General features: G+C 38.9%; 1 protein-coding gene across 2 annotated transcripts in view; it reads left to right on the plus strand.

The window, feature by feature from the left end:
* The window catches only part of OXR1 (oxidation resistance 1), a 461,155-nt gene that overhangs the window by 17,024 nt on the left and 419,627 nt on the right, over positions 1 to 24,504 (plus strand). For both annotated transcript variants that reach the window (XM_018058341.1, XM_005689166.3), the window contains exon 2: positions 16,363 to 16,536. In XM_018058341.1, the coding sequence (XP_017913830.1) occupies positions 16,514 to 16,536 (23 nt within the window). In that variant the 5' untranslated portion in view covers positions 16,363 to 16,513. The remainder of the gene's footprint in view (positions 1 to 16,362; positions 16,537 to 24,504) is intronic.

Below are 24,504 nucleotides of genomic sequence, written 5' to 3' on the forward strand. Positions count from 1 at the left end.
CTCTCCTCTTCACTTTCATCAAGAGGCTCTTTAGTTCTTCTTTGCTTTCTGCCATAAGTGTGGTGTCATCTGCACTTCTGAGGTTATTGATATTTCTCCTGGCAATCTTGATTCCAGCTTGTGCTTCCTCCAGCCCAGCGTTTCTCATGATGTACTCTGCATATAAGTTAAATAAGCAGGGTGACAATATACAGCCTTGACGTACTCCTTGTCCTATTTGGAACCAGTCTGTTGTTCCATGTCCAGTTCTAACTGTTACTTCCTGACCTGCATACAGGTTTCTCAAGAGGCAGGTCAGGTGTTCTGTTATTCCTATCTCTTGAAGAATTTTCCACAGTTTACTGTGATCCACACAGTCAAAGGCTTTGGCATAGTCAATAATGCAAAAAATAGATGTTTTTCTGGAACTCTCTTGCTTTTTCCATGATCCAGCAGATGTTGGCAATTTGATCTCTGGTTCCTCTGCCTTTTCTAAAACCAGCTTGAACATCTGGAAGTTAACAGTTCACGTATTGCTGAAGCCTGGCTTCGAGAATTTTGAGCATTATTTTACTAGCGTGTGCTGCTGCTGCTAAGTCGCTTCAGTCGTGTCCGACTCTGTGTGACCCCATAGACAGCAACCCACTAGGCTCCCCCATCCCTGAGATTCTCCAGGCAAGAACACTGGAGTGGGTTGCCATTTCCTTCTCCAATGCATGAAAGTGAAAAGTGAAAGTGAAGTCTCTCAGTTGGGTCCGACTCTTAGCGACCTCATGGACTGCAGCCTACCAGCCTCCTCCGTCCATGGGATTTTCCAGGCAAGAGTACCAGAGTGGATTGCCATGCCTTCTCCAACTAGCGTGTGAGATGAGTGCAATTGTGCGGTAGTTTGAGCATTCTTTGGCACTGCCTAGAATGTTACTCGTGAATAAAACTATTAAAATAATTATTTTGGTAAAGTATAATCCCAATAATCCACTGTTTTTTTTAACAGGTGTTATTCACATTTTTAATGACTGTGCCAAGTGAGGGGTCTATTATTAAATTCACACACCATTTTCCTTAACATTGTGCTAAAAGTTTAACCTAAAGAGAACAATTGTGCCTGTACTTATAAGTCCTGGCTTGGCATTCAGGGAAAGTCAAATTACTCCATGTATTTTGAAACATTTATATAACCGTAAAGATATATTCTCTTTTCCTTGTGACAAAGGGGCAGAATGTGGCTCTTAGTAATGCTAGAATTTTGGCCAAAAGCTATAAATTCATACTTCAGTGTGGAGACTGATATTGGGATTAGTATAAAGATTGTGAATCATCACAGTAAATGGAAAATTTAAACTTGCCTGAAGATCATAAAGAAATTTTTTTCGGAAAAGGTTGTATTGATAAACAATGAATCATTTAAATGTCATTTAAAAGAATAACAAGCCCACTCTCAAGACCTCTGAAAAACTCTGCTTCACAGAAATGTAAACATAAAGGGCTTTTCGTGCGTGGGTTTTTCAACTCAGTCAACTTTATTGAGTGCCTCAAGGTGTATATCCTTGAAGAAATAAGTCATTTAGTTATAAGATGCAAATAAAAATGAAAGATGACATAAATACCAAAACTAATATCACAGTAATTATGAATGCATACTAAGTCATTTCAGTCATATCCAATCTTTGCGACTCTATGGACTGTAGCCCTCCAGACTCCTCTGTCCATAGGATTCTCCAGGCAAGAATGCTGGAGTGGGTAGCAATTCCCCTCTCTAGGGGATCTTCCTGATCCAGGGATCGAACCTGGGCCTCCTGCTTTGCAGGCAGATTCTTTTCCACAGTCACCACCTGGGAAGCGTCAATTATCAATGGTCACTATGAGTTTTTTGTTCAAATATTTTATTTGTATGCAGTCTACATTAAAATGGAATTATCTAGTTTTTTTTTTTTACAAATCCACATTTAATATAAACTTAAACTTAATATAAACTTATTGAAACCCAAGTTGTTAATGCTTGCAAGTAAAGTAGATTAAGAAAAGAATGCAGTTTTTAACAATATTGCCAGCACCTTAGGAAATTTTTCTGAACTCTAAGGACTAAAAACAAGACTCTCTCAAAGAAAAATTGAACCAGAGTTCAACTGGCAAGAACGACTTAAATCAAGACTGTTTCAATAGAGGAGGGGCTTCCCTCGTGGCTTGAGGGTAAAACGTCTGCCTGCAATGCAGGAGACCCAGGTTCAATCCTTGGGTCAGGAAGATCCCCTGGAGAAGGAAATGGCAACCCATTCCCGTATTCTTGCCTGGAGAATCCCATGGATGGAGGAGCCTCGTAGGCTACAGTCCACGGGGTCACAAAGAGTTGGACATGACTGAGCGATTTCACTTGCCTTCTTGCATTCTTTAAGTAGAGGAGAGAGATGGAGCTCACCTCTGGTGAAACAAAAGGCAAGAAGGTTTTTATGTGCTGTGGGCAAGCTAGTAGAAAAGTAGTGGAGGTGTTGGGGAGGTAGGCCATTGTGATCAGGCAACTTTGTTGATTGGTGTTTATGGAAGTTAGACTTCTGTCCTCCCACTGAGAATGGGGAGTGGAGCAATATCTCCTTTTAGAGTTACATTTCAAAGGGTTGGTTCTTAGGTACTTAAGAAGGGCCTTCCTTGGTTGTAAAACTGGCCAGAAACTGGAAGAAGATTTACATTTCAAAGAGGCAGAGAATGAATTTACATTGGTAGTTTTTCTAAGAAAGGGGAGGTCAGGGACCTACAGTCAAAAAGAAGCATGTCTAAGGTTTAGTCAAGCTAAAGGCTGTAGTGGTTGACTCTTCACTTAAGTTGGATCACACACACTGATATTTGATCTACAAAAGGAACAGTTTTGTTTGACTTGATCTAAGATACTGGATCTAATTTCTTTACATGTTATTTCTTCATTTGGTAGAAGCAAACAACTCTGGAACTGTGGTCTTTTCTCACTCTAAAACAGACTTAAGAATGGTTTTAAATATAAAACATAAATAAATATACACACACATAAATATAGTGTGTGTATGTGTGTGTGTATCAAGACAGGTTAAAAATTAAAGTTGGAAAAAATGGAAAAATGGATTGGTGTGAAAAAAGCAGACCTCAAGGCCCAAGGCCTTATATAGTTCTTAAAGACATGTCATAAATTTGCTTCAGAGCTTCCCATAAGTTAAAGCAAGGAAATAAGCATAAGTTGCAATAATTCCATATGGTGTTGAATTGTTGATTTTGTTCAGTCATTAAGTCACGTCCAACTGTTTGAGATCCCATGAGCCATACCATGCTAGGCTTCTCTGTCTTGCACTATCTCCCAGAGTTTGCTCAAATTCGGGTCCATTGCGTTGGTGATGCTATCTAACCATCTCATCCTCTGCCGTTCCATTCTCCTTTTGCTTTCAACCTTTCCCAGTATCAGGGTCTTTTCCAATGAGTCAGCTGTCTGCATCAGGTAGCCAAAATATTAGAACATCATTTCTTCCAATAAATATTCAGGGTTGATTTCCTTTAGGATTCACTGGTTTAATTTCGTTGCAGTGCAGGGGACTCCCATGAGTCTTCTCCAGCACTACAGTTTGAAAGCATCAATTCTATGGCACTCAGCTTTCTTTCTGGTCTAACTCTCACATCCATACGTGACTACTGAAAAAAACATGGTGATTTAGTCCCTAAGTTGTGTCTGACTCTTGTGATCCCATGAACTCTAGCCTGCCAGGTTCCTCTGTCCATGGGATTCTCCAGGCAAGAATACTGGAGTGGGTTGCCATTTCCTTCTCCAGGGGATCTTCCTGACCCAGGCATCGAACCCAGGTCTCCTGCATCGCAAGCAGATAATTTAACAACTGAGCTGTGAGGGAAGCCAGGAAAAAAAAAATAGCTTTGACTATACAGACTTTTATGGGCAAAGTAATGTCTCTGTTTTTTAATATGCTATCTAGGTTTTTCATAGCTTTCCTTCCAAGAAGCAAGTGTCTTTTAATTGCCTGCAGTCACTGTCTGCAGTGATTTTAGAGACCAAGAAAATAAAATCTGTCACTGCTTCTACTTTTTCCCCATCTATTTGCCATGATGGGATTGCATGCCATGATCTTAACTTTTTGAATGTTGAGTTTTAAGCCAGCTTTTTCATTGTCCTTTTCACCCTCCTAAGAAGTATTTAATTTTGCTTCAATTTCTATGATTAGTGTTATCATCTGCATATCTGAGATTGTTGATATTTTCCCCTGCAATCTTAATTCCAGCTTGTGATTCATCCAGCCTGGCATTTCGCATGATGTACTCTGCAAATAAGTTAAGTAAGCAGGATAACAATATACAGCCTTGACGTACTCCTTTCCTGATTTGGAACCGGTCTATTGTTCCATGTCTGGTTCCTGTTGCTTCTTGACTTGTATATAGATTTCTCAGGAGACAGTTAAAGTAGTCTGATACTCTCATCTCTTGAAGAATTTTTCACAGTTTGTTTTGATCCACACAGAGATTTTAGCATAGTCAGTGAAACAGAAGTAGGTGTTTTTCTGGAACTCTCTGGCTTTTTCTATGATCCAAAGGATATTGGCAATTTGATCTCCAGCTCCTCTGCCTCTTTGAAACCCACCTTGTACATCTGGGAGTTCTTGATTCAGGTACTGCTAAAGCCTAGCTTGAAGGATCTTGGGCATCATTTTACTAGCATGTGAAACAAGAGCAATCGTACAGTAGTTTGAACATTCTTTGGCATTTCCCTTCTTTGGGATTGGAATGAAAACTACCTTTGCCAATCCTGTGGCCACTGAGTTTTCCAAGTTTTCTGACATTTTTAGTGCAGCACTTTGGCAGCATTATCCTTTGGGATTTGAAATAGCTCAGCTGGAATTCTATCACCTCTACTAGCTTTGTTTGTAGTGATGCTTCCTAAGGCCCACTTCACTTCACACTACAGAGTATCTGGTTCTAGGTGAGTGACCTTGATATCGTGGTTATCTGGGTCATTAAGACCTTCTTGTATAGTTCCAATGTGTATTCTTGTCACTTCTTTATCTCTTCTGCTTCTGTTAGATCCTTACTATTTCTGTCCTTTATCTTGCCCATCCTTGCATAAAATGTTCCCTTTTTATCTCCAAGTTTCTTAAAGAGATTTCTAGTCTTAACCATTCTCTTGGTTTCCTCTATTTCTCTGCATTATTGAATAGAGATCAAGCAAACCATATTGACAGAAACCAGAAATTTAGAACAGTAGTTTTCCTGGTGTAGAGACCTGACACATTTTTCCACTGAATGCTTACAAGGGCAGTATTTTTGTGCTGACTAATATTTCACTGAACCTAATAGCTGATTTCACAGGCCTAATTTTTGCTTGTTTACTCATTATTTCCTTTAATGATGTCCCTCCCTGCAAACTCTTGGCAAAACCTCAAAGTATAATTCAGTAAGCATAATTTAGTTATGTATTAAAATAATAACTCCAGATATATTATATTTCTCTAAAGATAGAATTAAGAATTGCTAGAAGGATGAATTGTGTCAAACAGTATTACATGCATTTTCGGGGGAGAGGAGAGGGGCAATAACCTAATCCTTCATAAGACTCAGTGAATATGAATTATGAGCGTTTTCAGTTGCCAGTTTGAGAAGGAGAATGTCAAGTTCTTATATCCTTAGTAAACATAGTTCAGTTCATTTCAGTTCAGTCACTCAGTCGTATCCGACTTTTTGTGACCCATATAAGCCCCCATATATTTTAACAATTAACCATGGGCAGGATGTACTTGAAAGCTTCTTGGCATGCAAGATGATTTAGGATATAGACTTTCTAGCTGTTTACTCCACTGGCAGTCAGAATCTCTTACAATTAGAATGTTAGAATTATGGTACTTTCTCTATTCCGCTATAGCTCCTTGTATGCCTTTGAACATACAGAGCAATTTTTAGAGTGTATTTTATTTTTTATATGATGGTTTCTCTGTTAGACAGTGGACTCTTTCTGAGCAAAGACTGTATTTTATTAATCTTTGTGTCCTTAGTTAAGGCTTGGTAAATAATAGGGCACAGAAAACATTTTATTGGCTCTATGAATGATTTAAGAAAACTGAGGAAGCTTGATATTTAAAATTATATATAAAATATGTAAAATTACCCATGAACATGGATCATTTCCACTTCCCCTCTGTCCCATTTTTGCCATTTTGCAGTTCAGTTTAGTCTCTCAGTATTGTCCGACTCTTTGCAACCCCATGAGCCTCAGCACGCCAGGCCTCCCTGTCCATCACCAACTCCCGGAGTCCACCCAAACCCATGTCCATTGTGTTGGTGATGCCTCCAACTATCTCATCCTCCATCATCCCCTTCTCCTCCTGCCTCAATCTTTCCCAGCCTCAGGGTCTTTTCAAATGAGTCAGCTCTTTGCATCAGGTGGCCAAAGTATTCGAGTTTCAGCTTCAACATCAGTCCTTACAATGAACACCCAGGACTGATCTCCTTTAGGATGGACTGGTTGGATCTCCTTACAGTCCAAGGGACTCTCAAGAGTCTTCTTTAACACCACTGTTCAAAAGCATCAAATCTTCGGCACTCAGCTTTTTGTAATGCAACTCTCACATCCATACATGACCACAGGAAAAACCATAGCCTTGACTAGACAGACCTTTGTTGGCAAAGTAATGTCTCTGCTTTTTCATATGCTGTCTAGGTTGGTCATAACTTTCCTACCAAGGAGTAAGCGTCTTCTAATTTCATGGCTGCAATCACCATCCACAGTGATTTTGGAGCCCCCCAAAATAAAGTCAGCCACTATTTCTACTGTTCCCCATCTATTTCCCTTGAAGTTATGGGACCGTGCCATGATCTTCGTTTTCTGAATGTTGAGCTTTAAGCCAGCTTTTTCACTCTCCTCTTTCACTTTTTTTTTATTATTATTTTTTATTTTTTTATTATTTTTTATTAATTTTTTATTTTTTTTAAATTTTAAAATCTTTAATTCTTACATGCGTTCCCAAACATGAACCCCCCTCCCACCTCCCTCCCCACAACATCTCTCTGGGTCATCCCCATGCACTAGCCCCAAGCAAGCTGCACCCTATGTCAGACATGGACTGGCGATTCAATTCTTACATGACAGTATACATGTTATAATTCCCATTCTCCCAAATCATCCCACCCTCTCCCTCTCCCTCTGAGTCCAAAAGTCCATGGTATACACATCTGTGTCTTTTTTCCTGTCTTGCATACAGGGTCGTCATTGCCATCTTCCTAAATTCCATATATATGTGTTAGTATACTGTATTGGTGTTTTTCTTTCTGGCTTACTTCACTCTGTATAATTGGCTCCAGTTTCAACCCATCTCATCAGAACTGATTCAAATGAATTCTTTTTAACGGCTGAGTAATACTCCATTGTGTATATGTACCATAGCTTTCTTATCCATTCATCTGCTGATGGACATCTAGGTTGTTTCCATGTCCTGGCTATTATAAACAGTGCTGCGATGAACATTGGGGTACATGTGTCTCTTTCAATTCTGGTTTCCTCAGTGTGTATGCCCAGCAGTGGGAGTGCTGGGTCATAAGGTAGTTCTATTTGCAATTTTTTAAGGAATCTCCACACTGTTCTCCATAGTGGCTATACTAGTTTGCATTCCCACCAACAGTGTAGGAGGGTTCCCTTTTCTCCACACCCTCTCCAGCATTTATTGCTTGCAGATTTTTGGATCGCAGCCATTCTGACTGGTGTGAAGTGGTACCTCATTGTGGTTTTGATTTGCATTTCTCTAATAATGAGTGATGTTGAGCATCTTTTCATGTGTTTGTTAGCCATCCGTATGTCTTCTTTGGAGAAATGTCTACTTAGTTCTTTGGCCCATTTTTTGATTGGGTCGTTTATTTTTCTGGAATTGAGCTGCAGAAGTTGCTTGTATATTTTTGAGATTAGTTGTTTGTCAGTTGTTTCAGTTGCTATTATTTTCTCCCATTCAGAAGGCTGTCTTTTCACCTTGCTTATATTTTCCTTTGTTGTACAGAAGCTTTTAATTTTAATTAGATCCCATTTGTTTATTTTTGCTTTTATTTCCAGAATTCTGGGAGGTGGATCATAGAGGATCCTGCTGTGATTTATGTCTGAGAGTGTTTTGCCTATGTTCTCCTATAGGAGTTTTATAGTTTCTGATCTTACATTTAGATCTTTAATCCATTTTGAGTTTATTTTTGTGCACCGTGATAGAAAGTCATCTAGTTTCATTCTTTTACAAGTGGTTGACCAGTTTTCCCAGCACCACTTGTTAAAGAGATTGTCTTTACTCCATTGTATATTCTTGCCTCCTTTGTCAAAGATAAGGTGTCCATATGTGTGTGGATTTATCTCTGGGCTTTCTATTTTGTTCCATTGATCTATATGTCTGTCTTTGTGCCAGTACCATACTGTCTTGATGACTGTGGCTTTGTAGTAGAGCCTGAAGTCAGGCAAGTTGATTCCTCCAGTTCCATTCTTCTTTCTCAAGATTGCTTTGGCTATTCGAGGTTTTTTGTATTTCCATACAAATCTTGAAATTATTTGTTCTAGTTCTGTGAAAAAAGTGGCTGGTAGCTTGATAGGGATTGCATTGAATTTGTAAATTGCTTTGGGTAGTATACTCATTTTCACTATATTGATTCTTCCGATCCATGAACATGGTATATTTCTCCATCTATTAGTGTCCTCTTTGATTTCTTTCATCAGTGTTTTATAGTTTTCTATATATAGGTCTTTAGTTTCTTTAGGTAGATATATTCCTAAGTATTTTATTCTTTTCGTTGCAATGGTGAATGGAATTGTTTCCTTAATTTCTTTCTCTACTTTCTCATTATTCGTGTATAGGAATGCAAGGGATTTCTGTGTGTTGATTTTATATCCTGCAACTTTACTATATTCATTGATGAGCTCTAGTAATTTTCTGGTGGAGTCTTTAGGGTTTTCCATGTAGAGGATCATGTCATCTGCAAACAGTGAGAGTTTTACTTCTTCTTTTCCAATTTGGATTCCTTTGATTTCTTTTTCTGCTCTGATTGCTGTGGCCAAAACTTCCAGAACTACGTTGAATAGTAGCGGTGAAAGTGGACACCCTTGTCTTGTTCCTGACTTTAGGGGAAATGCTTTCAATTTTTCACCATTGAGGATAATGTTTGCTGTGGGTTTGTCATATATAGCTTTTATTATGTTGAGGTATGTTCCTTCTATTCCTGCTTTCTGGAGAGTTTTTATCATAAATGGATGTTGAATTTTGTCAAAGGCCTTCTCTGCATCTATTGAGATAATCATATGGTTTTTATTTTTCAATTTGTTAATGTGGTGAATTACATTGATTGATTTGCGGATATTGAAGAATCCTTGCATCCCTGGGATAAAGCCCACTTGGTCATGGTGTATGATCTTTTTAATGTGTTGTTGGATTCTGATTGCTAGAATTTTGTTGAGGATTTTTGCATCTATGTTCATCAGTGATATTGGCCTGTAGTTTTCCTTTTTTGTGACATCTTTGTCAGGTTTTGGTATTAGGGTGATGGTGGCCTCATAGAATGAGTTTGGAAGTTTACCTTCCTCTGCAATTTTCTGGAAGAGTTTGAGGAGGATAGGTGTTAGCTCTTCTCGAAATTTTTGGTAGAATTCAGCTGTGAAGCCGTCTGGACCTGGGCTTTTGTTTGCTGGAATATTTCTGATTACCATTTCAATTTCCGTGCTTGTGATGGGTCTGTTAAGATTTTCTATTTCTTCCTGGTTCAGTTTTGGAAAATTGTACTTTTCTAAGAATTTGTCCATTTCTTCCACGTTGTCCATTTTATTGGCATACAACTGCTGATAGTAGTCTCTTATGATCCTTTGTATTTCTGTGTTGTCTGTTGTGATCTCTCCATTTTCATTTCTAATTTTATTGATTTGATTTTTCTCTCTTTGCTTCTTGATGAGTCTGGCTAATGGTTTGTCAATTTTATTTATCCTTTCAAAGAACCAGCTTTTGGCTTTGTTGATTTTTGCTATGGTCTCTTTTGTTTCTTTTGCATTTATTTCTGCCCTAATTTTTAAGATTTCTTTCCTTCTACTAACTCTGGGGTTCTCCAACTCTTCCTTTTCTAGTTGTTTTAGTTGCAGAGTTAGGTTATTTATTTGACTTTTTTCTTGTTTCTTGAGGTATGCCTGTATTGCTATGAACTTTCCTCTTAGCACTGCTTTTATAGTGTCCCACAGGTTTTGGGTTGTTGTGTTTTCATTTTCATTAGTTTCTATGCATATTTTAATTTCTTTTTTGATTTTTTCTGTGATTTGTTGGTTATTCAGAAGTGTGTTGTTCAACCTCCATATGTTGGAATTTTTAATAGTTTTTCTCCTGTAATTGAGATCTAATCTTAATGCATTATGGTCAGAAAAGATGCTTGGAATGATTTCGATTTTTTTGAATTTATCAAGTTTAGATTTATGGCCCAGGATGTGATCTATCCTGGAGAAGGTTCCATGAGCACTTGAAAAAAAAGTGAAATTCATTGTTTTGGGGTGAAATGTCCTATAGATATCAATTAGGTCTAACTGATCTAATGTATCATTTAAAGTTTGCGTTTCTTTGATAATTTTCTGTTTAGTTGATCTGTCCATAGGTGTGAGTGGGGTATTAAAGTCTCCCACTATTATTGTGTTATTGTTGATTTCCCCTTTCATACTTGTTAGCATTTGTCTTACATATTGCGGGGCTCCTATATTGGGTGCATATATATTTATAATTGTTATATCTTCTTCTTGGATTGTTCCTTTGATCATTATGTAGTGGCCTTCTTTGTCTCTTTTCACAGCCTTTGTTTTAAAGTCTATTTTATCGGATATGAGTATTGCCACTCCTGCTTTCTTTTGGTCTCTATTTGCGTGGTATATCTTTTTCCAGCCCTTCACTTTCAGTCTGTATGTGTCCCTTGTTTTGAGGTGGGTCTCTTGTAAGCAGCATATAGAGGGGTCTTGTTTTTGTATCCATTCGGCCAATCTTTGTCTTTTGGTTGGGGCGTTCAACCCATTTACGTTTAAGGTAATTATTGATAAGTGTGATCCCGTTACCATTTACTTTATTGTTTTGGGTTCAGGTTTATACACCCTTTTCGTGTTTCCTGTCTAGAGAATATCCTTTAGAATTTGTTGGAGAGCTGGTTTGGTGGTGCTGAATTCTCTCAGCTTTTGCTTGTCTGTAAAGCTTTTGATTTCTCCTTCATATTTGAATGAGATCCTTGCTGGGTACAGTATTCTGGGCTGTAGGTTATTGTCTTTCATCACTTTAAGTATGTCTTGCCATTCCCTCCTGGCCTGAAGAGTTTCTATTGAAAGATCAGCTGTTATCCTAATGGGAATCCCCTTGTGTGTTATTTGTTGTTTTTCCCTTGCTGCTTTTAATATTTGTTCTTTGTGTTTGATCTTTGTTAATTTGATTAATATGTGTCTTGGGGTGTTTTGCCTTGGGTTTATCCTATTTGGAACTCTCTGTGTTTCTTGGACTTGGGTGATTATTTCCTTCCCCATTTTAGGGAAGTTTTCAACTATTATCTCCTCAAGGATTTTCTCATGATCTTTCTTTCTGTCTTCTTCTTCTGGGACTCCTATAATTCGAATGTTGGAGCGTTTCATATTGTCCTGGAGGTCTCTGAGATTGTCCTCATTTCTTTTAATTCGTTGTTCTTGTTTCCTCTCTGATTCATTTATTTCTACCATTCTATCTTCTATTTCACTAATCCTATCTTCTGCCTCCGTTATTCTACTAATTGTTGCCTCCAGAGTGTTTCTGATCTCATTTATTGCATTATTCATTATATTTTGACTCTTTTTTATTTCTTCTAGGTCCTTGTTAAACCTTTCTTGCATCTTCTCAATCCTTGTCTCTAGCCTATTTATCTGTGATTCCATTTTGATTTCAAGATTTTGGATCATTTTCACTATCAATATTCGGAATTCCTTCTCCTGGTAGATTCCCTACTTCTTCCACTTTTGTTTGGTTTGGTGGGCAACTCTCCTGTTCCTTTACCTGCTGTGTATTCCTCTGTCTCTTCATCTTGGTTATATTGCTGCGTTTGGGGTGGCCTTTTTATATTCTGGGAATTTGTGGAGTTCTCTTTATTATGGAGCTTCCTCACTTTGGGTGGGGTTCTATCAGTGGCTTGTCAAGGTTTCCTGGTTAGGGAGGCTTGTGTTGGAGTTTTGGTGGGTGGAGCTGGGTTTCTTCTCTCTGGAGTGCAATGGAGTGACCCGTAATGGGTTACGAGACATCAAAGGTTTTGGGATAATTTTGAGCTGCCTGTATATTGAAGCTCAGGGGAGTGTTCCTGTGTTGCTGGAGAATTTGCGTGGTATGTCTTGTTTTGGAATTTGTTGGCCCTTGGGTGGAACTTGGTTTCGGTGTAGGTATGAAGGCATTAGATGGGCTCCTATTGCTTAATGTTCCCTGAATTCAAGAGTTCTCTAATGTTTTCAGGCTTTGGATTTAAGCTTCCTGCTTCTGGTTTTCAGTTTTATTTTTACAGTAGCCTCTAGACTTCTCCATCTATATAGCACCGATGATAAAACATCTAGGTTAAAGATGAAAAGTTTCTCCACATTGAGGGACACTCAGAGAGGTTCACTGAGTTATAAGGAGAAGAGAAGATGGAGGGGGTAGTTAGAGGTAACTGGAATGAGATGCGGTGAGATCAAAAGAGAAGAGAGCAAGCTAGCCAGTAGTCACTTCCTTATGTGCGCTCTATAGCCTGGACCGCTCAGAGGTATTTACAGAGTTATACGGGGAAGAGGAGAGGGAGGAAGTAGACAGAGGTGACCAGGAGGATCAGAGAGAGGAATGAGTAGTAGCGAGACAAATCCTGCCAGTAACCTGTTCCTTAGGTGTTCTCCACCGTCTGGAACACACAGAGATTCACAGAGTTGGATAGAGGAGAGATGGGGGAGAAAAGAGACAGAGGCCACCTGGTGGAGAAAAAGGAGAGTCCAGAGGAGGAGAGAGTGGTCAAGCCAGTAATCTCGCTCTCAGGTAAACTGGGATAGTGAAGTTTGGGTTTTTAAATGTACAAAATTGACCACAAAAACCTAAGAGCAAAGATTAAAAATCTAGAGTAGGGGTTGGATTTTCAAAGATACAATATTAGAGAGAAGCAGAAGGAGAAAGGAAGAAAGAAAGAAAAAAAAAAAAAAGAAAAAGAATTATTAAAAAACAAACAAACAAACAAACAATCAAAAAAAAAAAAAGCCATCAACAACCATCCAAAGACTGTATATGGTGTTTGCCTTAAAAAAAAAAAAAAGTCTTTTTTAAAAAACAAACAAAAAAAAAATAGTAATAATAGGTTATAGAAATAAAAATTAAAGGAGAAATAGAAGACTTAACAATTAAAAAAAACTTAGAAAAAAAAAAGTAAAAAACAAAACAAAACAAAAAAAAAGGAATGATTTTATAAATATTAAAAATATCTGGCCCTTTCTGGTGTAATGGGCCGTGTGGGATCACTTCCAAGGTGGTTCCCTCTGTTTAACTTCTTCTGTTTGCTGGCTTTTTAGGCTCACAGTTGCACTGTGGGGAGGTGGGCTGCTGCTAACAAATAGCACTGTCGTGTGCATGCAGTATCTCTGCCCGGCTTGACCTGTCCTTTTTCGCGGCGCACAAACCGCTCCGGCTCTAGGATGCTCAGCCGGGAACCGTCTGGGGCCGGCCCTAGGCTGCGTGCACTTCCCCGGTCCAAGCCGCTCAGGTTCGGCGCTCAGGCAGCCCTCAGAGGCACAGATTCGGCTGGAACTGCGCTTTGTGCCCTTCCCAGGTCCAAGTAGCTCAGGAGTTTGGCGAGCGCGATCGCCGCGGCTTGTCACCTTTTCTGCCGCTGCTGCTCAGCTTTCTGGGCGGGCCACTGGCGCACCCCGTGCGGTAGATTGTGACTGTCCAGCACCCCCAGAAGTCTTAGCAAAGGAGCTTGCTTGCAGTTAGGTAAGTAAAGTCTCTCCGAGTTTGCAATTGCCCCTTTCCAGTCCTTACGACTCTGGCTGCCTGTCCCCGGCGGGGGATGGTCTGCAGCCGGCTTTTCCCGTTCCGTCCTTTGTTCTGTGCTCGGTCCTGGCGGTGTCTTATGTTTGAGCTTTTCGCGTGGTAGCTATCCCACAGTCTGGTTTGCTAGCCCACGTTAGATCATTCTGGTTGCGCGTGGGGCGTTCCTGCCCGATTCTTACAAAGCTCTGCAGCCCGCGCCTCCCGCGCGTCCCTGCCCTGCCCCCACTTCCCAGTGGCGGATGCAGGCGTCTGTGCTGCTTTTCCGCTGGGGGAGTTACTGTTGGGCTTGTAATCTGTTGGTTTTAATTATTTATCTATTTTTCCTTCCTGTTATGTTGCCCTCTGTGTTTCCAAGGCTCGCCACAGACTCGGCAGGGAGAGTGTTTCCTGGTGTTTGGAAACCTCTCTTCTTAAAATTCCCTTCCCGGGACGGGCTTCCCTTCCCGGGACGGAGCTCCCTCCCCACCTCCTTTGTCTCCTTTTTCGTCTTTTATATTTTTTCCTACCTGTTTTTGAAGACAATGATCTGCTTTTCTGGTTGCCTGATGTCCTCTGCCAGCCTACAGAAGTTGTTTTGTGAAGTTTGCTCGGCGTTGAAATGTTCTTTTGAGGAATTCATGAGGGAGAAAGTGGTCTTCCCGTCCTATTCCTCCGCCATCTTTCCCTCCCCCCTCTCCTCTTTCACTTTTATCAAGAGGCTTTTTAAAAGTTCCTTTCACTTTCTGCCATAAGGATGGTATCATCTGCATATCTGAGGTTATTGATATTTCTCCTGGCAATCTTGATTCCAGCTTGTGCTTCCTCCAGCCCAGCGTTTCTCATGATGTACTCTGCATAAAGTTAAGTAAGCAGGTGATAATATACAGCCTTGATGTACTCCTTTTCCTATTTAGAACCAGTCTGTTGTTCCATGTTCAGTTCTAACTGTTGCTTCCTGACCTGCATACAGGTTTCTCAAGAGGCAGGTCAGATGGTCTGGTATTCCCACCTCTTTCAGAATTTTCCACAGTTTATTGTGATCCACGCAGTCAAAGGCTTTGGCATACATCATAAAATATTGGGGGTAAAGATCACAGAATCTCAAACATGATGGCAGTGCTAATTTTCTCTCAAGGCCCACTCCGCCCACCCCACTTGCTTTCTCATAGACACCTTGATTTGTGACTAAACAGAGGATTGTCTAGAATAATGGCTGCATTTTCTAGTCTCCCTTAGACTAGGAATGGTCATGTGACTACATTCCAGCCAATGGAATGCAAGTGGAAATTTCATGTGTAAATCTTGGGATGCAGCCTTCTTTCCCTCTTCCTCTTTTCTGCCAGCTGGACCCAGACACTCTCCCTAGAGTCAGCAGCCAGTTAGAGCATGATGGGGAACCATCTGTTGAGAATGGTGAAACAAAAAAGGAGCCTGCATACTTGGTGTCCATGAAGTTGGCATATCCACCTTGGCCTTCTTAAAACTCAAGATTGGTTTCCATGAGAAAGGGATAAACTCTGTCTATTCTGTCACTTTAATTTTTTTTTTTTTTTTTGAAGCTTGCAATGATATTTGATGGTATTAGTATGGGACATATTTTCCTTAGATATCTTTCCAAAAATCTCTTAATAGTAGGCTAGAAGCCCCTCTTCTGTATTCCCATACACTCTGTGGAAATTTTTCTTGCCCTATTTTGTTATAATTATCTTTTTTATATTAAATATTTTGATGTCAGAGATGATGTTTTATTCATGTGCCATTTGTCTTTATTCCAGAGCTCTACCTAGGATAGCCTGAACATACATAGTATATGTTCAATGAATGTTTGTCAACAGATTTATGACCTGACCTAATGAAAGAGCCTAATATAGTACCATGAAGTTAATTGTACCCTAAGAAAATTTTGGTTCAAAATCATAGGACAGTGTACACAGTAAATGCTCCAAAAAATGTGTGGAAATGTCTGTTACCTAAAAACATGCTGGTTACCTCCCATATGTTACTCAGTATAAATTCTTATTTATTCAGATGTAGTAATGAATGATTTTTTATTAAAACTTTGCATATAACAACAATTTGTCCCAAGGAATGCCTTTTTCAGTATCTGCTGTGAGCTAATCAATATCTTGATCTTTTTTATCACAAGTGTATAAAATTGATTTGGACCACATAATTGATTGACCCTAATGGGAAAAAAGTTCAGTGCCTCTAAAATAGAGTCTGTTCCGTCTGTATTTTTTGCTTCAGAGAATTGACAGTTTATTAATCTTTCACTCACTTTATTTTCGAGAAAAAGCATTCAGTTTATCATAAACTTGGTTTAATTTTCTTTGGTTTATGAGTGTCTTAACATTTGAACTAGGTACTAAAGATACTATTTTCTTCCTTTTCTTTCCAGTTTTCCCCAAAGTGTGAGTAAATAAGTGGTTTGCGCATCATTGTGGTAGCAAAGCTAAAATTCCTGACGGTCTTGTCTTCTTGACCTGCTTATTCCCTACTTTGAAACCAAGAGAAGACTGTGCCACAAGACTCCTCCAGAAATTGCTGCAATGTCTGTAACTAATTTATCATGGTAAGTGAATGACTTCCTAACTTTAAATTCAAATATACATATATCATGAAACAATATTTTATAAGTTCTGCGGTCAGAACTCAAAGAGGGAGAGAACTTAAAAATCTGTTTTCAAGAGATTGTTGTCCTATATTAGGGTGAAGGAAGCAACCTAGAATTAAAGGTCTGACACTTTTAGCACCAGGGGATCTGGGAAGTCTGGGAAGGGTTCAAGCCTGCCACTGAATTCCAATAACATCCAGTGCCGTTCTTTCTCTCACACTTAGGAGAAGAGAAGGATGGGAATAAAATAGACTTTCAATGTTCCTCTCTGCTGTCATAGTCCCAGATTCAGGTCTCATAAGCTGTAAGGTGGCTCTAAGGGTGGGATAGACATTTTCTCATCAATACTTTCCTTTGGGCCTTCTATTTCAATAGATCTACCCAAATTAAACTAAATAGATTTCGATTTTTTTGAATTTATCAAGTTTAGATTTATGGCCCAGGATGTGATCTATCCTGGAGAAGGTTCCATGAGCACTTGAAAAAAAGGTGAAATTCATTGTTTTGGGGTGAAATGTCCTATAGATATCAATTAGGTCTAACTGATCTAATGTATCATTTAAAGTTTGCATTTCTTTGATAATTTTCTGTTTAGTTGATCTGTCCATAGGTGTGAGTGGGGTATTAAAGTCTCCCACTATTATTGTGTTACTGTTGATTTCCCCTTTCATACTTGTTAGCATTTGTCTTACATATTGCGGGGCTCCTATATTGGGTGCATATATATTTATAATTGTTATATCTTCTTCTTGGATTGTTCCTTTGATCATTATGTAGTGGCCTTCTTTGTCTCTTTTCACAGCCTTTGTTTTAAAGTCTATTTTATCGGATATGAGTATTGCCACTCCTGCTTTCTTTTGGTCTCTATTTGCGTGGTATATCTTTTTCCAGCCCTTCACTTTCAGTCTGTATGTGTCCCTTGTTTTGAGGTGGGTCTCTTGTAAGCAGCATATAGAGGGGTCTTGTTTTTGTATCCATTCGGCCAATCTTTGTCTTTTGGTTGGGGCGTTCAACCCATTTACGTTTAAGGTAATTATTGATAAGTATGATCCCGTTACCATCTACTTTATTGTTTTGGGTTCGGGTTTATACACCCTTTTCGTGTTTCCTGTCTAGAGAATATCCTTTAGAATTTGTTGGAGAGCTGGTTTGGTGGTGCTGAATTCTCTCAGCTTTTGCTTGTCTGTAAAGCTTTTGATTTCTCCTTCGTATTTGAATGAGATCCTTGCTGGGTACAGTATTCTGGGCTGTAGGTTATTGTCTTTCATCACTTTAAGTATGTCTTGCCATTCCCTCCTGGCCTGAAGAGTTTCTATTGAAAGATCAGCTGTTATCCTAATGGGAATCCCCTTGTGTGTTATTTGTTGTTTTTCCCTTGCTGCTTTTAATATTTGTTCTTTGTGTTTGATCTTTGTTAATTTGATTAATATGTGTCTTGGGGTGTTTTGCCTTGGGTTTATCCTATTTGGAACTCTCTGTGTTTCTTGGACTTGGGTGATTATTTCCTTCCCCATTTTAGGGAAGTTTTCAACTATTATCTCCTCAAGGATTTTTTCATGATCTTTCTTTCTGTCTTCTTCTTCTGGGACTCCTATAATTCGAATGTTGGAGCGTTTCATATTGTCCTGGAGGTCTCTGAGATTGTCCTCATTTCTTTTAATTCGTTTTTCTTGTTTCCTCCCTGATTCATTTATTTCTACCATTCTATCTTCTATTTCACTAATCCTATCTTCTGCCTCCGTTATTCTACTAATTGTTGCCTCCAGAGTGTTTCTGATCTCATTTATTGTGTTATTCATTATATTTTGACTCTTTTTTATTTCTTCTAGGTCCTTGTTAAACCTTTCTTGCATCTTCTCAATCCTTGTCTCTAGCCTATTTATCTGTGATTCCATTTTGATTTCAAGATTTTGGATCATTTTCACTATCAATATTCGGAATTCCTTCTCCGGTAGATTCCCTACTTCTTCCACTTTTGTTTGGTTTGGTGGGCAACTCTCCTGTTCCTTTACCTGCTGTGTATTCCTCTGTCTCTTCATCTTGGTTATATTGCTGCATTTGGGGTAGCCTTTTTATATTCTGGGAATTTGTGGAGTTCTCTTTATTATGGAGCTTCCTCACTTTGGGTGGGGTTCTATCAGTGGCTTGTCAAGGTTTCCTGGATAGGGAGGCTTGTGTTGGAGTTTTGGTGGGTGGAGCTGGGTTTCTTCTCTCTGGAGTGCAGTGGAGTGACCCGTAATGGGTTACGAGACATCAGAGGTTTTGGGATAATTTTGAGCTGCATGTATATTGAAGCTCAGGGGAGTGTTCCTGTGTTGCTGGAGAATTTGCGTGGTATGTCTTGTTTTGGAACTTGTTGGCCCTTGGGTGGAGCTTGGTTTCGGTGTAGGTATGAAGGCATTAGATGGGCTCCTATTGCTTAATGTTCCCTGAATTCAAGAGTTCTCTAATGTTTTCAGGCTTTGGATTTAAGCCTCCTGCTTCTGGTTTTCAGTTTTATTTTTTACAGTAGCCTCTAGACTTCTCCATCTGTACAGCACCGATGATAAAACATCTAGGTTGGAGAACCCCAGAGTTAGTAGAAGGAAAGAAATCTTAAAAATTAGGGCATAAATAAATGCAAAAGAAACAAAAGAGACCATAGCAAAAATCAACAAAGCCAAAAGCTGGTTCTTTGAAAGGATAAATAAAATTGACATATCATTAGCCAGACTCATCAAGAAGCAAAGAGAGAAAAATCAAATCAATAAAATTAGAAATGAAAATGGAGAGATCACAACAGACAACACAGAAATACAAAGGATCATAAGAGACTACTATCAGCAGTTGTATGCCAATAAAATGGACAACGTGGAAGAAATGGACAAATTCTTAGAAAAGTACAATTTTCCAAAACTGAACCAGGAAGAAATAGAAAATCTTAACAGACCCATCACAAGCATGGAAATTGAAACGGTAATCAGAAATCTTCCAGGAAACGAAAGCCCAGGTCCAGACGGCTTCACAGCTGAATTCTACCAAAAATTTCGAGAAGAGCTAACACCTATCCTCCTCAAACTCTTCCGGAAAATTGCAGAGGAAGGTAAACTTCCAAACTCATTCTATGAGGCCACCATCACCCTAATACCAAAACCTGACAAAGATGTCACAAAAAAAGAAAACTACAGGCCAATATCACTGATGAACATAGATGCAAAAATCCTCAACAAAATTCTAGCAATCAGAATCCAACAACACATTAAAAAGATCATACACCATGACTAAAGTGGGCTTTATCCCAGGGATGCAAGGATTCTTCAATATCCGCAAATCAATCAATGTAATTCACCACATTAACAAATTGAAAAATAAAAACCATATGATTATCTCAATAGATGCAGAGAAGGCCTTTGACAAAATTCAACATCCATTTATGATAAAAACTCTCCAGAAAGCAGGAATAGAAGAAACATACCTCAACATAATAAAAGCGATATATGACAAACCCACAGCAAACATTATCCTCAATGGTGAAAAATTGAAAGCATTTCCCCTAAAGTCAGGAACAAGACAAGGGTGTCCACTTTCACCGCTACTATTCAACGTAGTTCTGGAAGTTTTGGCCACAGCAATCAGAGCAGAAAAAGAAATCAAAGGAATCCAAATTGGAAAAGAAGAAGTAAAACTCTCACTGTTTGCAGATGACATGATCCTCTACATGGAAAACCCTAAAGACTCCACCAGAAAATTACTAGAGCTCATCAATGAATATAGTAAAGTTGCAGGATATAAAATCAACACACAGAAATCCCTTGCATTCCTATACACGAATAATGAGAAAGTAGAGAAAGAAATTAAGGAAACAATTCCATTCACCATTGCAACGAAAAGAATAAAATACTTAGGAATATATCTACCTAAAGAAACTAAAGACCTATATATAGAAAACTATAAAACACTGATGAAAGAAATCAAAGAGGACACTAATAGATGGAGAAATATACCATGTTCATGGATCGGAAGAATCAATATAGTGAAAATGAGTATACTACCCAAAGCAATTTACAAATTCAATGCAATCCCTGTCAAGCTACCAGCCACATTTTTCACAGAACTAGAACAAATAATTTCAAGATTTGTATGGAAATACAAAAAACCTCGAATAGCCAAAGCAATCTTGAGAAAGAAGAATGGAACTGGAGGAATCAACTTGCCTGACTTCAGGCTCTACTACAAAGCCACAGTCATCAAGACAGTATGGTACTGGCACAAAGACAGACATATAGATCAATGGAACAAAATAGAAAGCCCAGAGATAAATCCACACACATATGGACACCTTATCTTTGACAAAGGAGGCAAGAATATACAATGGAGTAAAGACAATCTCTTTAACAAGTGGTGCTGGGAAAACTGGTCAACCACTTGTAAAAGAATGAAACTAGATCACTTTCTAACACCGTACACAAAAATAAACTCAAAATGGATTAAAGATCTAAATGTAAGGTCAGAAACTATAAAACTCCTAGAGGAGAACATAGGCAAAACACTCTCAGACATAAATCACAGCAGGATCCTCTATGATCCACCTCCCAGAATTCTGGAAATAAAAGCAAAAATAAACAAATGGGATCTAATTAAAATTAAAAGCTTCTGCACAACAAAGGAAAATATAAGCAAGGTGAAAAGACAGCCTTCTGAATGGGAGAAAATAATAGCAACTGAAGCAACTGACAAACAACTAATCTCAAAAATATACAAGCAACTTCTGCAGCTCAATTCCAGAAAAATAAACGACCCAATCAAAAAATGGGCCAAAGAACTAAGTAGACATTTCTCCAAAGAAGACATACGGATGGCTAACAAACACATGAAAAGATGCTCAACATCGCTCATTATTAGAGAAATGCAAATCAAAACCACAATGAGGTACCACTTCACACCAGTCAGAATGGCTGCGATCCCAAAAATCTGCAAGCAATAAATGCTGGAGAGGGTGTGGAGAAAAGGGAACCCTCCTACACTGTTGGTGGCAATGCAGACTAGTACAGCCACTATGGAGAACAGTGTGGAGATTCCTTAAAAAATTGCAAATAGAACTACCTTATGACCCAGCACTCCCACTGCTGGGCATACACACCGAGGAAACCAGAATTGAAAGAGACACATGTACCCCAATGTTCATCGCAGCACTGTTTATAAGTAGCCAGGACATGGAAACAACCTAGATGTCCATCAGCAGATGAATGGATAAGAAAGCAGTGGTACATATACACAATGGAGTATTACTCAGCCGTTAAAAAGAATTCATTTGAATCAGTTCTGATGAGATGGTTGAAACTGGAGCCAATTATACAGAGTGAAGTAAGCCAGAAAGAAAAACACCAATACAGTATACTAACACATATATATGGAATTTAGGAAGATGGCAATGACGACCCTGTATGCAAGACAGGAAAAAAGACACAGATGTGTATAATGGACTTTTGGACTCAGAGGGAGAGGTAGAGGGTGGGATGATTTGGGAGAATGGGAATTCTAACATGTATACTATCATGTAAGAATTGAATCGCCAGTCCATGTCTGACGCAGGGTGCAGCATGCTTGGGACTGGTGCATGGGGATGACCCAGAGAGATGTTGTGGGGAGGGAGGTGGGAGGGGGGGTTCATGTTTGGGAACGCATGTAAGAATTAAAGATTTTAAAATTTAAAAAATAAAAAAATAAATAAAAAAATAAAAAAATAAATGAAATAGAATTTTAAAAGAAACTTTTTTTATAGATTCATATCTCTAAATAGCTGACATTCAGAATAATCTTTGACTTATACTTCATTTAAAAGCTGTTTGTGGTTTTTAAAAAGCATGAAGATATTTTTCTGGCAAATAATCAACAACTTTTATGGCAATGAAGAGCAGTACTAGCATGAATGAATTTGATGGCATTTTATTAAACTTTGGATTTTTTTCTGTGGATTAAAAGCTGGATAAGTGATACTATACAAATTCACAGTATTCAGTATGTGAATGTCAGAAAAATCTAGTAATCTTAAGAGCCTATCTCATCCTTGTCTTCAATTTGTACTGGCAACATAGATAGCCTCAGATTAAAGATGAGTTTCTGCAGTTTAACTGTATGCATTTGTTTTTAGTTAAGTAAGCAGTTTCTTTAGGCAGAGCATAGCATCATTTGCTTAGAGTTGTGTTTCTGAAGGGCTTATTTTTATGGATGCCTTAGAATGTATTTTTTCATCCCTACTAGGTGCTAAGTATTTCAATTAAAGAAAATTGAAGCTGAAATATATTCTGTAAAAATAAATGAAAAAGTATTTCAGGGTTGAATTATTTCTATAAAATGTTTACTTTTATATTCTGATGAAAATAAAATTATCATTAAAATTTAAAAATTAAACAGTTTCTGGAAAGCTTGTAAACCCCTTCAAACCCCTAGGATATATTAAGGACACATGTTTTTTAAAAGAATTATACCCCGGTGGCTTCTCGGGTGGTTCAAGGGTTAGGAATACATGTTGTAATCCAGGTGGTACCAGTTTGATCCCTGTTCTGGGAATTTCCCATATGCTGTGGAGCATCCCTTAAGCCGTGTGCCACAACCACTGATCCTGCACTCTAGAACCAGTGAGCTGCAACTACTGAGCGCATATGCCTGGAGCCCGTGCTCAGCAGCAAAAGAAGCCACCGCAGTGAGAAGCTCATGCAGAGCCTGAGCTGTCTTACAATTAGAGAAGCCCGCACACAGCAACAAAGACCCAGCAGAGCCAATAAACAAACCCATACTGTTTTTAAAAAAAGAATTATACCACCTGGCAGACGTGTGTTGGAGTTGAATCCTCAAAACAAAAATTGAATGCCAAAGAAAAAAAGGAGGAGGGAAGGAAGAGGACAGAGGAGGGGGAGAAAGAAGAGGTGTGGAGGCGGGGGGGAAAGGAGATGAGGTTGGGGAAATAGAAGATGAATAAGAAGCAGGAAAGGGAGAGGGAGATTAAAACACAGATATAATTATCTTATCTGAAGACAGGCTGTGGTGTGGCCTGCTTTGCAGAGTCAGGACGAGACTGACACTGGAGCCTGTCCTTGGTTTGTCCCTCAATCAGCAGATGCCTTGATGTGAGGTAATGTTTTGATTGGGAGGCCATCCAAAACACAATGAACTCCTCACAGAGAGATGGTGTCTTGTGGTTCCAGTCCAGTTGTCCAGCACGGCTCTTAGCATTTAGTGGATGTTCTAGAAATGTATGCTGTGCGAATGAATGGAAAAATGCAAGGTAGGTAATTCAATGGCAAATTAATGTTTTTATTTGAAAAGAGAATTTAAAATTGTGAGGGTATCTTATAGAGTTCATATGTCTGAAATTTGTTAGAATTCTTTCCCTGTTAAAAGTTCAAATTTTGCAGAAATAGTTCTTGGATATTTTCATGTGAAAATACCCTTGATTCTGGCTACAACAGGTGTTCCACGTTAGATTTTATAGTAAACTCTTAACTTGTTTCACTGCTGTCACCCCTTCACACAACTATGTGCAATTTGGTACTTCCATTCTACCTCTTAGAATTTGGACTCCTCACATACCGGCAAGAAAGAAGTATGGAAAGGAAATCTAAGATGTGCAAAACAAGTCAATGATTTATTTCTCTTATACCCGGTTTATTTATTTATTTCTTATTCTTTTTGGCCATACCCCATGGCACTAGGGATCTCAGTTCCCTAACCAGGAATCAAATCTGCACCCCTGGCCATGGAAAGCACAGACCACCAGGGAAGTCCCTACGCCCAGTTTAGAAATCATTAATCTTCTTTTTCACATTAACCTTTGTAAATCATCCATGTGTCCCAACATTTCTAATCTATAATTTGGGGAATCAGTTCAGTTCAGTTCAGTCGCTCAGTCGTGTCTGACTTTTTGCGACCCCATGAATTGCAGCACGC

This window comes from Capra hircus, chromosome 14, assembly GCF_001704415.2.
Source record: "Capra hircus breed San Clemente chromosome 14, ASM170441v1, whole genome shotgun sequence".
In the NCBI taxonomy this organism is placed as follows: domain Eukaryota; kingdom Metazoa; phylum Chordata; class Mammalia; order Artiodactyla; family Bovidae; genus Capra; species Capra hircus.